The sequence below is a fragment of the Octodon degus genome, unplaced genomic scaffold (assembly GCF_000260255.1).
Source record: "Octodon degus isolate 3935 unplaced genomic scaffold, OctDeg1.0 scaffold00004, whole genome shotgun sequence".
Taxonomy (NCBI): domain Eukaryota; kingdom Metazoa; phylum Chordata; class Mammalia; order Rodentia; family Octodontidae; genus Octodon; species Octodon degus.
Genome location: NW_004524580.1, coordinates 31,673,147 through 31,690,496, shown reverse-complemented (window position 1 = coordinate 31,690,496; position 17,350 = coordinate 31,673,147). Strand labels below are relative to the sequence as shown.

The 17,350-nt window shown below is 52.8% G+C and overlaps 1 protein-coding gene across 2 annotated transcripts in view; it reads right to left on the bottom strand.

Moving 5' to 3' along the window:
* Stab2 (stabilin 2) overlaps positions 1–17,350 on the bottom strand; it is a 157,510-nt gene that overhangs the window by 38,544 nt on the left and 101,616 nt on the right. For both annotated transcript variants that reach the window (XM_023716932.1, XM_023716933.1), the window contains exons 38-47: positions 16,929–17,124; positions 14,897–14,992; positions 11,958–12,003; positions 11,183–11,259; positions 10,098–10,223; positions 8,237–8,310; positions 7,746–7,817; positions 4,523–4,642; positions 3,482–3,529; positions 839–922 (exon numbers count right to left, since the gene is read on the bottom strand). In XM_023716932.1, coding sequence (XP_023572700.1) covers positions 839–922; positions 3,482–3,529; positions 4,523–4,642; positions 7,746–7,817; positions 8,237–8,310; positions 10,098–10,223; positions 11,183–11,259; positions 11,958–12,003; positions 14,897–14,992; positions 16,929–17,124 — 939 coding nt within the window. The remainder of the gene's footprint in view (positions 1–838; positions 923–3,481; positions 3,530–4,522; positions 4,643–7,745; positions 7,818–8,236; positions 8,311–10,097; positions 10,224–11,182; positions 11,260–11,957; positions 12,004–14,896; positions 14,993–16,928; positions 17,125–17,350) is intronic.

Here is a 17,350-nt window from a genome sequence, read left to right as displayed (position 1 = left end):
GGAGGGGGAGGAGAAGAAGAGGAAGAAGAAGAAGAAGAAGAAGAAGAAGAAGAAGACGAAGACGAAGAAAAGAGAAGAGAAGGAACTCTTGGCGAGCAGTGGGCGAGCTGCACCTCAAGCCTTGAGCGCTGGAGGAGGTCAGCAGTCTCTCCATCAGGAGTGAAAAGTACAGACAGTATCAGCCCGGGCGTCAGGGTCCTAGAGGCCCATACGACTCTCACTGCTGCATGATAATTCTTGGATGCTTTCAAAAATGGACAGGTCGAGTTGTGTTTAAATTCTTGGGCTCTGCTCTACGTGCAGACAGGCAGGGGCTGCAGGGAAAAGATGAGTCCTTGCGGGGCCGGCGGAGCTTGGTGCTGGGGCCCTGGCTGAGCATGCGTTGGGCGCTCCCTGGTTCATTCCAGCACAGCAAAAACAAAAGTGCTGACCAGTGGCCTGTCACTTGGGGGACAGAGGGAGGATCCACTGAGTTGATGCTGGCCAGGTCCTCAGAGCAGGGCCTGGTGGGCTCAACAAGTGTCAGCTGTCATTACTCCCTGGGGTGACCCGGGAAAAGGAGGTCCCCTGAATACCAGGACAGTGAAGGCTCTGATAAGTCCTGCAAGACAGGAAACTCTTTCAATCCCTCTAGCCCACATTCCTACCCCCAAAACTGCCTGGGTGTGCTCTCTATGACAGTGGTCACCATACTGAGACAATCACGTCAACTGCTCACCAAGTCTACCTGACCCTAAAAGTCCTGTCCAGAAACATCACCATTGTTGCCCAATGCAAGGTCCCCAAGTCTATCTTGGTCCCCTGCCCCCCCCCCCCCAGCCTCAAGCCTGGAGCTCACCCGGGGCTCCTTATTGAAGGCGGCAGATACAGGAACGAACACAGTGAAGGGTCCCGGCCCGGCCAGCTCTCGGACCTTGTGTTCCTGCAGAAGGGAGGGAGGGAGGAGGTGCACAGTCCCTCAAGCATGTGGAGGAGTCTCCGAAACGGTGACTGGGAGGGCCAGGGACAGGAGACCAAGCGTGGAGACCTGGGTCTCTGTCTGGAGTTCCAATCGGATCCAGGACCTTTGCCATCAAAATCATGCTTTTTTCTAGTTATAAAACCATCACAGAGCTGGGCGTCTGTCTGTAATCCCACCACCTCAAAGGCTGAGGCAGGAGGATTGCCACGAGGGTGGGGTCAGCCGGGGCTACACGGTGAGATCCTCGGGCCACAGCCACCAAAACCCAGCACCTGCTTGTGTTAAAGATTGTGAAAATGTAGCACGGGGTAGAAAATGACTAGGGCCCCCATCCTGTCACCAGCTGGAAGTGAGTCCTTGTGCTTTTGGGTTTTCTTTTTCAGCGTCTCTTTTTTATGCCAGTACTTTATGTAATCAAGAGAATTGTACATATGTACACACACATGTATATACATGCATATACACACAAACATGCATATACATGTAATACATGTATATACATGCATATACACATACACACATAAACATATGTACACATATACACATGCACACATAAAATCATATATACATATGTATATATACATGCATATACACATACAATACACACATATACACATATACACACATGCACACATACATACACACATATACATATATACACATGTACATACATATATAGTACACATGCACATATACACACATGTAATACATACACATGCCCATACACAATAATGCAATATATGCATGCTTCTACACATGTATACATCCATATACACATATATATACACACATATACACACAATCATATATACATACATGCAAATACATATTCATATATAATACACACCCATATGTGCACACATATACACACATATTGTACACATGCATGCATATACATATATGTACCCACAGACACATGCGTACACACATATATGATGCACACACAGCACTCTGTAAGCAAAGGAACTGTGCATTATACACACATGTACACATGCATACATGTATATGTGTGTACGCTCCCCAGCTACGACTGTCTTTTTGCAGCTCCAGGCCCCCATGGCTACTGCAGCTATATTTTCTTCTCGTGTTCACGATCGTGTTCTGTGGACTAACGCCTCATCCTCCAGCATGTCTGGAATCGATCCAGGCATACGCTTTCCAGCAAGGGCAGAACTCCCATTTCCGCCTGAAGTGCTAACTCCTTGTCCTGGCACATTTCTTTGCCCCCCTGAGAAGAAGGGGGTCTTTTCACCTGCAGTGGGGTGCCCCTCAACCAGGATACATTCTGAGCAACGGCTCTGGGTGATCGTGGTGCCGCAGGAGGCCAGAACCCCCCGCTGTGTGGAGCAGCTGGAGGCGCCCAGCTGTGACCTGCCCAGCTGTTGTTGCTCTGGCTGCTGCAGGCCGCAGTGACATGGCTCGAGTGGATGCGAGCCTGAGGTCTAAACAGAAGGGGTGCAGGGAAGCCGCTCTAGGAGGAGCAGGCCGCACTACAGGAGGAAGCTACGCTGAGGAGGAGGAAGCGCAGTGCCCCAGCAGACAGCACTGGCAGGGAGGAGCTCGAGGGCCAGGGAGCTGCTCCGGGACTCGGGAGTGGGCACGGCCTTGGCCGTGAAGTCCACTGTGCTGTCCACGTGGGTGGTGCTCAGTTTACTGTCTTGTCTTTCTTCAATGATAAGCCCAGTCTCCTGTGGCCTTTTTACTTTATACATTATATATTTTTTAAGCTTTTTGATTCTTCTCTACTAACAGCTGAAAACACAAACTGTACACGTTTTCCTTATACTCTATAAACATTTTTCTATTTAAAATATTTTTAAACATTTTTGTTAAACAGGAATACAGAAACATGGACAGTGGCCTAGGTTTGTTAACACTAGTGCCGCTCCGTACAAAGGTCACTATTGCATGGTGGGGCATCAACACACATGACATCACCACTGCAGGGCAGGCCACTGCCACAACACACTGTGATGTCGTCACGGTGCTACCATGACATGTACCCACCATATAATAGGGTGCCACGGACACATAAGAGCATTGCAATGATGTCATTGCAGTTATGACATCACCATGATTATGACATCACCATGATTATGACATCACCATGATTATGATGTCACCATCCTCTGCCATCATTGTGGCAATGATGTCAGAGGGTGATGGCAAACCGTCTGCTCCATAATCATGTGCACCCACACCATTGTACATGTGTGTGGTGCCGGCAGAAACAGTGGTATGTGGCACCTGACTGCATCGTTACTTTCAGTGAAACAGGGCCAGTGCTGCCCACACTGTTCACAAATGACCACCAACAGGCTTATCCCAGAAATCCAGGTTCCGGACTTTCCTTCCTCCTTCACCAGCTCTGGGTGCTGCTGCAGTGCAGATCTGAGACGCAAAGTTTGTAACTTTCTTTTTTGCCAGCCCACGCTGGGCACATACTAGGCAAGTGCCCTGCATGGAGCTGCCCATTAGCCCAAGGCCCAGGCTCAGGAGGAGAGAACCACGAGTTCCTACCTGCAGCTGGAAGAAATACTGGGACGTCCGCGGGTCTTTGGGGAGCTCCTGTGAACAGAGACAGGCAGCTTTGCTTAAGGCCTGGGGACTGCACGCACACGGAGAGCGGCGCTGTTGCAAAGGGCGACTTCTCTGAAGTTGCGGGGGTCTGCCATCAGAGACCCACAGCGTAGGTCTCGGGAGCACGGCCTTGCAGGAGAGCCGAGACGGCGGTGCGGACGCACCTCGACCACTACCCCTTTCTGGACTCTCCATCTGATTCATCCGAGAGTCAGCTACTTCCAAAAGCCTCTGAGCTCTAACGGGAGGGCATTTTAAAATTGTGCTCGGCTATGTTAGAAGTCTTTCAAATCTAGTTGACCTAGTCTAAGAAATTGGTAGTAGGCTTACAGAAGATTCAGCAAGAATATTCGATCAACCAGAACGCCCATTTAGAGTGACAGGTAGAAATCTAGCATCATACCCTCTCATGTTCTATGTCCTACCCGGGTGAACACGGCTGGGCACACTCCCAACACACGCGCGCGCACACACACACACAGAGCAATCCACACGACAGCAGTGCTCTGGAGCCGTGTGCTCTGGGTCTTTACACACACGCTGCTTCATCCTTTAATAACCTGCTAGGGTTGGCGCCATTATTAGCTTCTTTTATAGCTTTAAACACCAGGAGAGGTAACATAGTGTGCTCAGATTCCCTGCGGCACCACCCGGCGGAACTGAGCCCAAACCCAAGCGTTCCTGATCTGTGTTCTTTTCTTTTCAAGACAGGCTGGCCTCGAGCTCACTTTGCAGCCCTGGCTGACCTCAAACTTGAAGCAACCCTCCTGCCTCAGCCTCCCGAGGGCTGGGGCTGCAGGTGGATGCCACCGGGCCTCGCTTACCGTCAACCTTAATCATGCCACGCTCTTTCCAGGCCCAACTGATTCCCTCGGGTAGGCCACATTGCCTTTCATTGTCGAGTCATATAAACACAGCCTTCCCCATTTGGGGGCAGCTCTGTGTTCCACGAAGCCTCCTGGTCTGGCCTCGGATGTGTACCTCGTAGATGGAGCCCCGGCAGGTGAGCCCGTCTCCCGTGTAGTTCTGCTTGCAGGTGCAGGTCCTCTCGCCTGTCTCCGTGTGCTTGCAGATGGCGTTGGGGCTGCAGCCGCCGTTTTTCTGGTGAAAGTGCAAGGGGTGGGGGATGGGTCAGAAGGTCTGGCAGCTCTGCCCACGTTCCTCTGTTGAACTTTACTGCTTGGGGGCTGGGGTGCAGCTTGGGGTAGAGGGAGCGCTTGCTTTCCAGGGCCAAGGCCCTGGGCTCAGTTCCCAGCACCACAGAAAACAAAAGCAAAAAATACCTTAAAACAGAAAAAAAAAATGACTTTTTGTCTGACTATAACAGCCAGCATTATTTGTTGTTTTCTGAAAGTCGCTGTTTAATTCCTTGCTGTCAGGGCTACCTGACAGGCCCTCAGACCCATCCCATCGATCCTTCCAGGAAAACCCAAATTAGAAATCTCCAAATCAGAAGTTTCTCAGCACTTGGACATTAACTAGAAAGGTACTGGTGTTTGGCTAAAGTTTTTATTAAATTATGTTTATAATTTGCAAATGGTCCATAAAAATTTGAAAGCAAAATTGTCAACATTTTCAGTAAAAAAGTATGGCATTCACAGCAAAATTACATTTTCTGAGACACTTTTTTTTCTGACATGTGGTCTGAAAGCCGTATAATATGTTCTCCGACTGGGAGATGCAATACTATATTTTAAGGAGCAGTCTCTCAAGGCTCATTTGGTTATTTATCAAAATCGGTTCATCACTGGGACCGTCAGCAGCTCACCCGGCGCCTACGCTTCTCTGGCACCATTAGTGTCCCTCCCGCTGGAGGTGACAGCTGGTGTCTCAGCCCTGAGTGTCCTCCCTGTCATGGCCCCTGCCTCTGCAGCAGTCAGCTCCTACTCCTGGGCCCTACAGACACAGAAGGACAGAGGCCCTTCTGTCACTGTGCATCCTCTGGCCACCCCCGCTGAGAGCTCCCGGCCCCTGTCCCACACAGTGGCCACCAGAGCCCCCAGGTCTACATCTGCCAGCGCAATTCCTGCGTTAAAACCCTAAGGTGACGCTCTCAGGAAGGAGTGGGCCTGGGAGGTCACTGGGTCCACTCATGAGTGGCTTGGTACCTTTAGGAGCTCAGCCATCCCCTCCACCAAGCGAGGGCACACGTGTGTGCCCACACAATGCACACACACATACACATACCACACCCTGCAGAGACACACGCACACAGACAGACAGACAGACAGACAGACAGACAGACAGACAGACAGAGAGACACACATACACACACCCTGCAGACACCACCTATGAGACAGGAAGCAGCCTCTTAGCGGACACAGAATCTGTCGGTGCCTTAAGTTTGGACCTCCCGCCCTTCAGAACCATGAGCAAGAGATTTTTTTTTTTTTTTTTTTTTTTGTATCAGGAATCGAACTCAGGACATTGTACTTGCCAGGCTGGCGCTTATGCCACTGAGTTACGTCCCCGGCTCCCTGGCCCAGGATTCCCTATTCTTTGGAGTCCACCCCATTTGCAGCAAGTTCCCTCATGAATGTTACGACCTAAAATTCTTTTTAAATAAATGCATTTATTGATACATTTAGTATCTGCTTCTTCCTAAATAGAGACAGTGCTAAGGGTCACTGATGAGTTTCTGGGGCACAGAATAGTGCCTGGGACAAGGCGCATTAATACCGAGTGGGGTTTACACCACAGCAACAAACGTGGCCCCTATCTTCAAAGAGCTGACAGTCTACCTGCAATGGGCAGCCACAGTGTCCAACTAGTTCACAGTAACGGGCCACAGGTAGCACACAGCTGCGATCCGACCTCGGGAGGCCCTGTGGCTTAGAGCTTGTGGAAGCTCCTGCATGCTTGGAGGTCAGGTAGGTTCCCAGAGTAGCGGGGGTGGACCCTGCCTGAACCACGGCAAGGACCCGCGCAGGAGGCGAGGGCTGGGAGGGGTCTCAGCCCAGGAGGTGGCGAGGAGGATGGGATGCTCTGATCGTATTCATAATAATAAAAGCTAGCATTTCCCAAAGACCCCCGAAATACTGTATGGATATTAGCTCACAGAATCCCAGAATTCTTTGTGTGAGGTGTTATCTTGAATCATCTCTGTCTCTGCCCCCACTCCTCTCTCCCTCCCTCCTTCCTCTTTCCCTCCCTGTCTTTCTTCCTCCCTCCTCTTTTCCCTCCCTCCTCCTTCCTTCTTTCGCTCCCTCCCTCCCTCCCTCCCTCCCTCCCTCCCTCTCTCCTTCCCTCCTCCCTGCTTTCTTCTCTCTCCCTCCATTCCTCCCTTCTTCCCTCTTTCTCTCTCTCCTTCCTTCCCTCTCTCCCTCTTTCCCTTCTTCCTCTTTCCCTGCCTGTCTTCCTCCCTTCCTCCCTCCTCCTTTCCCTCCCTCCTTCCTTCCTCCCTGCTTTCTTCTCTCCCTCCCCCTCCTTTCCCTCCCTCCTTTCCTCTTTCCCTCTCTCCCTCCTTCCCTCTCTCTTTTTTCTTTCTTTCTTTCCTTCCTTCCTTCCTTCCTTCCTTCCTTCCTTCCTTCCTTCCTTCCTCCCTCCCTCCCTCCCTCCCTCCTTCCCACCTCGCTGCTCCTGGTTGTACTGGCCAAGCAGCCCTCCTCCACCAGCCCTTTCTAGGCCGCCCTGCCTTGGAGCCAGCCCCCCATGGACCGAGCTATCTGAAGCCATGAGCCAAATAAATCCCTTTTCCTTAAGGTCACTGGGTCAGGTTTTTTGTCCGAGGAATGGGGATGGCTGACACAGCTTGTCAGTCTGTGAGTTTGGGGAAACACATGGTGAGCTGTACCCACACGACAGCGCAGCATGGAGCAGCCAGTGCCCGAAGTCCTGCTGCGCCCTGCCTGCATCCGTCATGCCTCCACTCCTGGAAGCCACTGATCGCTTTGCTGTCACCATAGTTGTGCTTTGATCAGAGCTTACCATTTTACGTTTTTAAGGCATTTGTCCTGCTCCCCAGTACGCACGCAGGGAGCACAGCAGAACGCACTAACCAACAACAGCCTTCAAGCCATCATCCTGGCCAGGGAACCCATTTTGGACTGTGTGTCGAGCTTGTTTAGCTGACTCATGAGGGCTACTTGGCAGGGCCTGCCCTTGGGGAACAGACAGTCCTGCTGGCTTTGGGTTGTCACTGGCGCGGGGCGAGCCCCGACCAGCTCTACCCCAGACCCAGAGGCCGCGGCGCAGGCCTACTCACGGTCAGGCAGACGTTGATGTGTGTGCAGGCCTTCCCGTCGCCGGTGTAGGTGGGCAAACAGTTGCAGACAGCCTGTCCGGGAGCAGAGGCAGAGGGGTCAGGGCCCCCCAGATCCATGGGGATTGACCCCCCCTCCCCCCAGGACTGCTCGTGGCCACCTGATTTTGTAGCACATTTAATAGAAGTCACCTCACACCTGCCTTATCTTTGCTACCAAGATGACTTTCTCATCTTCTTTGGTCCCTCGCCTCCAGGGCCATGACTCTTTTTGACATCCCAGGGCATGGGCGGAAGGAAGCCACGCTCCGTGCCACTCTCCCACCCACTCTCACGAATGATCCGTTCCTGCTCATTGCACCCGCTGAGCCCAACTTCCGGTGCCTCGGGTCTGCTAGAGCCGTTCAAGCATCCCACAGCCCTGAACCCTGAGCCGCTAACCTATTCTTTCCCTCAGGCCTGTGTCTAACCGACTGGAGGTGAGGCCAGCCCACCTGATTGGGTCCCGTGTGTGTGCACTCGGCATTCCTGTCGCAGCCACCGTGGTTCTCCAAACATGGGTTGATTTCTACAAAACAGAGCCAGCAGCCAACAGCCCCAGCATCAGGTCTCCTGTTGTGAGGGCCGCTACCTGACCGGCAGCTGTGGGTGTCATGTGTGATTTAGTTTGCTGGCAGCTCAGAGGCAGAGGAGAGCAGAACAGCTTCTCTGGGACGGGCTAATCCCAGTGGGGTTGGGGTCTGAGGGCTGAGATCTGTCCCTCTGTGGAGCGAACGTGAGCATGGGCAACAGGGGATTTGAACTCAGAGTCTAGTCCACCAGTGCTACGACTGAAAGAACCAAGAGACGAAACCCTAAGTCATGTCCACCAGCATGATCTAGACTGGCCCAGAGAAAAATCAGCAAGAGACGCTAAATTCAAGAGGGCGTTTGGAGAAAGACCAAGAGGGCCTTGACAAGAAGTATTTTGGCTGTTAACGTGTCTCTCCATCAATTGCTTTTAGTAGCAAAGGGGAAAAATAACTGCACAGAGGAAAATCCAGACAGCAGCACTTTGACAGAGTGGTCAGCATTCACATCCCAAGCGAGAGGCGGATGGAAATCTTGGGAGTCCTGTGCTCACCCGAGAAGGGTGTGGTGTCACTTGGGCGACGTTTGGGCTGGCAAGGCACAAAGTGAATCTGGTCATGGAAAAGCCTAAGAAGAATCCCCATAAAGGATGTGCTGTCAAAGGACAAAAGACTGGCATGACGCATGATACTCTCTCAAATGCCAGTGTCATGAAAGATGAAGCAAGCAGAGGGGCTCTGGCCCTGGACTGGGCCAGCACTGCAGAGAACAGTGTCCAAAAGGATGCTGAGGTGCAACCAACAAAATCAGGACACCAGGGGACCTTAGACAAAGGTGTGATCTCAGTGAGAGGTGACTGGCGTGGCTCACTGTGCTTGGGTCAGGTCAGAGACATCCCTTGTTCCCGGGAAACACCCTCCATTATTAGAGACCAGGGTGACACAATACGTGTGTAGCTCTCGCAAATGCTAAGTAAAGAGTGTGCACTCAGAGGAGGACATGCTAAAGCGAGTGTGCAGAAGGTGGATCAGCGAGGGCAGACAGCGAGGAAGTGGCCTTACTGTGCTCCTCCTGCTGCTGCGCTTCATACATTTGTATTTTCCAGGTGAAAAGCTAAAATTCCTACAACTTACTACGGCACGGCTTTCCAGCAGAACGCCGTGCAGCTCTTAAAATAATGAGGCGGCAGGATCCTTATTTTTCCAGAGAAAGTAACATGTTATGCTGCCAAGCACAGGGAACAGAGTGTGTCGCGAGACACTGTTTTTGTTTAAAATGTACCTATGTACATGGCAAAGTGAGGTCACATAAAGATAGTTTTGCTCAAAGTTTTTACCCCAGTGTGTTGTGTCTTCTGTGATTTTTTTGCAACAAGAATGTGCTTATTGGACACATACACACACAAAAAGAACTAATGAAAGTTTAAAAATACAATCACCATTATATATATATACATATATATATATATATGTATATATATATTTTTTTTCCCCCCTTTGTTCTTCTTCTTTCTTTTTTTAAATTTTCTTGCAGACCTGGGGATTGAACTCAGGCCCTTGCACTTGCCAGGGAAGCGCTTATTCTACTGAGCCATCTCCCTGGCCCCTACCACCATTATAATTTTTAATTGGACAAATCTCCCTGGTTCTCTTTCCAATGTGATTTTTGGGTGTGGTGTACCTTCTCAGCCCTGCAGTCTCATCATCTTAAGATACCCTGAGTGTCCCAGCACTAGGGGCCCACACACGGGTCCGCCTCCCCAGGGGGCGAGGGGTGGTCCCCTACCGAGGCACACGATGCCATCGCCGGTGTAGCCCGCCTTGCATACGCACACCCGGCTCCCTGGGGTGGTTCTTTTACAGTCTGCCTTGGACGAGCATCCTCCGTTGCGGGTCTCACAGGCGTTGATGGCTATGGTGGGAGAGAAGATGCAGACCGGAAGGGGACACAAAGGGCAGAGGGACCCGTGAATGCCTTTGGGGATCTTGGAGAAGTGGAAGATATGTCCATACCACCTGGCACCTGGTATCCTGGGAGAAGCCCCAGGGGTAAGGGAGGAGCCGGAGAGATCACTGTATAGTCTGGACTAACTCCTGCCACACACAAGATGAATGGTGCAAAGAGTGTGTTCATCTAGCACCACGCTTGGCTCCGTAAGAAGAGGAATTCACGCTTCCTAGCCCCGTGTTCATCAGGTTGTATCCCAAATCCCAGCGAGGGGGCCGCTCCTGTGATCCCCAACTTTCAGATGAAAACAGTGGTGCAGAGAGCATGTGGCACCTTTACCGAGGCCACATACCTTGTAAGAACTCCAGCCCGGGACTCTAAGAAAGGCTGGGGGCTCACAGCTGCTCGCTTCTGCCACTGGCTGTGCAGAGGCCGCGGAACCTCAGCAAAGCGAGGAAGATGGTTTTGTCCGCTGACAAATGACCTAACAGGGCTCTGAACAGTTAGAGGCTCCACACAAGGCAACAGGGTCAGTAGGAGGAAGGCACAGAGCTTAATCCTTTTTCTGAACTGGCCACAGGCTTGAGCAGTCGACCCCTTAGCCTTGCCTTGGGAGGTATTGTCTGGGCTTCACTCTTGGTCAATGAAATCCTGACTGTTAGAGCTGCTGGGCAGTTTCCATTCCTTGGGAGAACAGGAGCCTGCTTGGACTGTGGTCGAACTAACTGCATGTCAGAAGCGGGCGCCGCCTCCCACCCATCCCCAAGCCAGCACATCTGTGCCTGAGCAGGTGGCTTCTGGTCCCAGGCACCACCAGCTGCCCAGTTATGGCTGTGCCAGGGAGGAAGCCCTTTAGCCCCAGCCACACAGATATGCCAGTGTCCATGCAAGCCTGGCTGGCCCCGGCGTACTCCTTCACTTGCCTTTGCAGACAGTCCCGTTCCCTTGGAATCCAGCTGCACATCTGCATGAGGCTGTGCCATCCGGCTGGACAAGGCAGCTGCCACGAGAGGGGCAAATGGCGTTGGCTGAAGGTGCTCAACACCCCACTTGCAGCACCTTCCTCCCAGCATCCCGGGATCCACCTCTGCTCTTGACACAGCCCTGTGGCAGGGGCAGACAACAGTGTCTGCACTGGGACAAGGAAACAGCTACCGACCATCACAGAGTGGCCAGTGCGCTGGCAGTGAACGTCACACAAATCCTTGTCACCCACGCACTGTCCCATAGCCCTGGCAGGCGGGGACTCTTCTTTCCCCTTGCAGATGAAGATGCTGAGGCTTGGTGTCATAATGGACTCAAGGTCACGAATCAGTGAAGGACACGGAGGTGACCAGAGCTCGGGTATCACTCCAGCTACTGGGCTCTTCACCAGCTGCCCCCGTCCCCTGGCATGTGGGTCTGGAGGGGCTGGGGGTAGGAGCCAGGAGGGCGTGGCTGCGCTTCTGGACCAAGGGGAACCTGAAGCCTCCAACAGCCTCGGCCTGAGCATCCTGCCTTGGGGGCTGGGAACAATGACTGTCAGTTTTGTCAGCGTGCTGGGGAGGTCAGGGGAGGCCTGCTGAGTCACTGTCATACTTAGATTTATCCTGGATCTCTGAAATGGTGTCAGGAAACCTCTTCCCTGAGGATGGGCCCCGGGTTGGACACTGCTAGGAACCCCTCGCATGGTCCCTAAGGGCACCAGAGGGCACCTACTTGGCGCTGGTGTGGCATGTTCCATTGCAGTTGTCTTCTGTGACAGCTGGAAGAGAAGCAGGTACAAAGTCAGCTCGCACTTGAGCACTTGGGAATCTGCTTTGAGAACTTGGTGCTTGGAAAAGGGTGAATCCCTGGGGAAGAGCTGGCGGCGCACTGGCCGTGTGGACCCACGACGGGGTGGACCTCTCTTCGCGCCCGCTGCCATGGAGCTCAGAGCCAGCCTTCAGGCTCAAATGCGCTCGTGCAGTGTTTCCTGTCGCCCAGGCTCCTTGCTGGGCACTGAGGATGGAGGGCGAGCAAAACACAGAATTCACCTTGAACACAATGGGCTCGAACGTCCCGGTGTTGGTGGGTGTCCTCCCCTAGGTCTTCCTTTTCTACTTTTATTTACGTTTATCCTGTTATTCTTTTTGACTTTATTCATTCTAGTTTTCTGCTGTCTTATTATGGAGAGGCATAAACAAGAAAACTCTTAATTACACTGTAAGTAATATTAAACGCATTTTTTTTTTTTTTTTGGCACGTGTAGCAACAGCCCAGGGCCTGGAACACAACGGGGACACAGTGCACACTTGTTGCATTCATTTCTAAATTTCCTGTAAATTCAGTATAGGTTATTGCCCCTAGATGCCCAGCTAAAAGATATTTCTCATCTGGAAAATATGATATCATTAGAGGTGAGGAAAGAATCCCCTTTGGGCAGAGCGTTTAAGCTGGCAGCAGGCTCCCGAGCCCTGGGTCCTGTCACACAGGTCTGGGTACAGGGCCCTGACCCCCAGAAGGATCTGTTTTGTGTTAGATGGGACATTTATAAGTCCAAGTAGGTTGCAGCAGATGAATGCAAGGGAATGTTGTGCTTCTTATTTGTGTGCTTCCTCGAGCCTCGGAATCCCCTTCTTTCTAGTCTACCTATGGGAATCTCAATCATCTTTTAGGTCCCAGAACCCTCTCTGAACCTGCTTTAAAGCTTTAAAACCAAGTTCCATCAATTGGTAGTGACTCCATGGGGTGTTCTTTGGAGAAAGGTCTGCTTTCTCTTTCTATACAACCACAGAGGGAGGGTGTGCAACAATCGATTGGTGATGTCTGCCATGACTCAGGGTCGGGGAGTACGTAGGTGGACGAAGGTGACTTACTTTTCTAGTCTTTCCTTTGTTCTCATGTACAACTTTTTTCCTGTCTTTACAGCTATTTCCCCTCTTAAACTGGAAACCCCTTGGGAAGCATGTGCACCGGGACAGGGAAAGGAGCTGGACAACTGGGCAGGTGCCAGTGGGTGATGAGCCTGTGCCCCTTGCCACTGAGGCTTTTGCACTTGGTGCCCCTGGAATGCAGACTGCTGTGGGCAGAGGCCACACTGGGCCTCCTGTGATGTCCACGTCACCCAGAGCCAGCGGGAGCTTGCTGGCTATCTGCAGAATGCATGAACGAGCCAACACATCCGGGGCACCTCCACCTGATTGTGTCCAGGCCTGAGTTGTGATCTAGAGCCATTCTGAGCCCCACTCGCTTCCCTTCCCCTGCTTCCCTCAGTCGCTGCCTCACCTGACCCGGCTGCCTGAGTTCACTTGCCCTGCCCTGCCCCCGGCCCTTTAGACGGGCTGGTCCTCTATCACAGCACTTACAAGCGCAGAAGCTGGAGCGCCCTGTTGTGTCGTGTCAGGCATTCCGCAGGGCTGTGTGACCTATCACTCCTGCTCTCTTCCCCCAGGCTCCACATCCGGGCTCTGAGCCCCATCACCGGAAACCTGTCCCGGGATCCCTTAGCCCTTGCGCGTGAGCTTGTCACCCATCTCCTCCTCTGCCTTCCCTCGGCTGCACCATCGCTGCAGCCATGAGTGGCGATGTCCTCAGCCCCGGAGCTGTCGCGGAGCAACAGGCGCCTGGGGGCTCCTTCCTGGTCCTGGCACAGAGGAGGGGCACGTCTGATGCCACCTCCATAGTATCCCTGCCAATCCAGTGCCCCAGGATTCCTCTTGCCCAAAGTTAAGGTCACCGTGCCGTCCTGTTCCTCCCTCCAGGGCTCCCAGAGCCTCCGGGAAGGCCCTGCCTCCCAGCTGATGGATGGGCCTTGCCCTGCCGCCACCCACTCCTCCCCCTGGCTCCTCATCCGCCCCCACCCCCTCTGGCAGCCTCCCCACCCCTGCGCGCTACTCCACGCCCTGGAAATGCTCCTCCGTCTCCCATCCTGAACTTGCACATGGAGATGGGACATGGGGAGAGCCGAGGCCATGGCCTTCTAAGGCCTCAAAGAGGAGGCTCATGGGCAGCGCCGCCGGCGGGCACCTTGGCCACGAGCAGGAAACCTTCCGTCCCTGGAAAAGGAACCACGACGCGACCGCGGAAGGACCCGGGGAGGCCTGCTCACCGCCGCGGGGTTCTTGATGGGAAATGGGTTTCAAAACCTGCAGCTGGGCAGTGGGCGTAGCTCTGGGGTAGCGCGCGTCCCCTGCATGTGCAGAGCCCTGGGCTTTCTCCTTAGCACTACAAAACCATTAGAATTGACGACATTTGTCCCTCCCCAGGGCAAAATGTCCCGTAGCTATTGTGGAGCTTGGCAGCCGGTCATGGAACACGGCACAACCGGTAGGAGGCTGGAAGCGATGCATAAACCCAGTAAGAGCTTTTTCTGGCCTGAGCAGTAAAACAAGTTATTTTTTTCTTTTTCTTTTCTTTGTTTTTACAAACCACTTGCTGCAAGAGGCAATTGTTTATTGTTAGAAAAGCAATAAAAGGGTCTGGGGAGATGGCACAGTGGGGTAAGCACTTCCTTGGCAAGTGCAAGGGCCTGAGTTCAATCCCTGGTTCAGAAAAAAAAAGAAAGAAAAAGAAAAAAGAAAGAAAAGCAGTAAAGGTGCCATTTCTATTTAGAAAGAAAATGTAGTGGCAGAGAAGCAGGCAGACAGCAGGGCAGGAACACGAAGGCTCACGCTTACCTCTGTCGCATTTTACGCCCTGCCAGCCCACGTCACATTCACAGGAGCCGTCACCCGAGGGTCCCTGGCTGCATCTCCCGTGGACACAAGAACACGCTGAGTGGAAAAACGCCCACAAATGGTCAGACCCTGGCAGCGCTGGACACCTCATGCACTGCTTGCTGCGTGCAGTACTGTGTTTTTCCACCTGATTTGGCATGTTTGTCCCTCACCTGCGGGCGTTGGCCTCTCAGGAGGGGTGGGGACACAGGCCTGGGACCAGGTGAGCCTGGTTATGCCTCTGCAGCGCCCCCTACAGCACACTTCTGGAACTGCATGACTCTGTGGCATTTTGTCTGAGAATCCTGAGTTACACCAGCCCCTTGGGAGGGAACCCCGATAGAAGCCTTTTGGTACTGGCTTATGTAAACCTGGTGTTCACTACCTTCTTCAACAACATGGAAGTGTTGATTCCTGTGTTTCACAGCAAGCTCACGAACTTCTCTGAGAACTGGGAAAAGCTATGGAAGCTTTCTTCCCCCAAAACATTCAAACTTGGAGGTGTGAGGGTCGTCCATGGATTTTTGGTTAGGAACTGCAGACCACATGCAAGAGTATCATTCTTCCAAACACATGGGGGAAATCCACACTCACTCCAGTGGTATGCTGTACGGCCCCATTTTAATTACTGCACTACACTTTAATTTGTCTGAGTTAGACCAGCTGATGAGAAAACAGTGATTGCTAAATTTATGAGCTGTGGGAGAAGAACAACGATGGTTGTGGGACAGGAAGTTTCTCCTGCCCCTTACGATCTCCCTCTAATCCCTGGGGCCAGCGAAGTCAGGTGGAAAAAGCAGTGGACTTTGGCTCAAGGCTATTTTTGCAAGAGCAGAGCAGATGGCCAAGGATGGCAAATCAGCAGTGGTCTGTGCATTGGTGGTGGGGACAGCTTGCCCCAGGCGGGAAGGCCCGAACCGGAATCTTGTTCTGCTCTCATCAGCAGTTTTCATTTTTCTGTCCTGGGAGTGAACGCGAGGCCTTCGCACTGAGCTACGTCCTACCTTATTTCATTTTTATTTTATTTAGGACAAGGTGTACAGGGTCTCACTACGTAGATCAGACTCATAGCGATCCTCCTGTTTACAGCCTCTCAAATGCTGGGATTACAGGCATGCGCCACCACACCCAGTCTCAATCTCCATGTCAGCACACCCCAGGGGGCGGGGTCGGCAAGGCAGCCCTGGGGATTGAACTCCTGGCCCCTGAGTCTAAGCAGATGCTTTAATCCGCTGAGCTATTTGGCCGGCCCTCATTTTGTATTTTGAGACAGGATCTTGCCAAGTTGTTAATGTGGCCAAGCTGGGCCTGAATTTGCAATCCTGCTTTGGTCTCCCAGAGTGCTGGGAGTACAGCCTTTTCGGCCTTCATATCTGCACCTGGGAAACAGTCACAGCGATGTCTAATATGTAAGGTTCCTCATCAGAGCGAATGAAGTGATGTGGGCCTCGCTGTTTTCCAACTGTGGAGCAACATCTGCACAGAAAGTTAGCCCTGAAGATTGCTGCACAGCCAGTGAGAGATGCGGTGGGTTGGAAGGCCCGGGTCAGTGACTGAAAATGTTTAGAAACACAGCTCTATGGATATGACACGACTTGGAGGGTCTTAAAATTCACGACAGAGCCAGGCATGGCAGCACACACCGGCACTCTGGGGGGCGGAGGCAGGAAGATTTCAAGTTAGAACTCGGTCTGGGAAATTTATGGATTTAGGGAGAGCCTGTCTTAATTTTTTTTTAGGCAGGGTGTTGCTTTGTACTTCAGGCTGGCCTTGAACTCACTCTGTAGCCCAGGTTGGCCTCAAGCTCACGGTGATCTTCCTGCCTCGGCCTCCTGAATGCTGGGGCTAAAGGCGTGCACGACCGTGCTGAGCTGTCTCAAAATTATAAATAACAATGGACCTAGGATGTCACTCAATGCCCAGCACCCACAGTACTGGTGGGACGCAGCTTCGGGGTGAGGCCTGGAGGGGACCCGGACACCCTGGTGCGCACCTTGGTCGCAGTGGACGCCGTACTTGCCATCCACACAGGTCTCGCAGGCTGTGCCGCTGAAGCTGGGGCCGCACTCGCACCTGCCCGTGCCGTTCATGCCGTCCATGCAGATGCCATTCCCGAAGCACACGTCCCCGCGCTGCCCAGGGCAGGCCTGGCACTGCTCCCCGAAGAAGCCGGCGCAGCAGGCACGTGTCTGCAAGAAAGAGTAGGCTGCAGCGGGCTTGGGCCGGACTGGGCTGCCTGGGTCTGTGCAGGTGTAGGGGTGAGGGAGGGGCTGAACCCCAGGTTCTGGGCACTGAGAGGAAAGAGGCCCTCCCCAGGAAGGCAGAGAAGGGAACAGGCTGGGGAGGGGCTGAGGACTGGAAAAGAAGAGCACAAAAGCAGTGCTGGGAAGGCGGAGCTACTCTTCACCCCCCCCC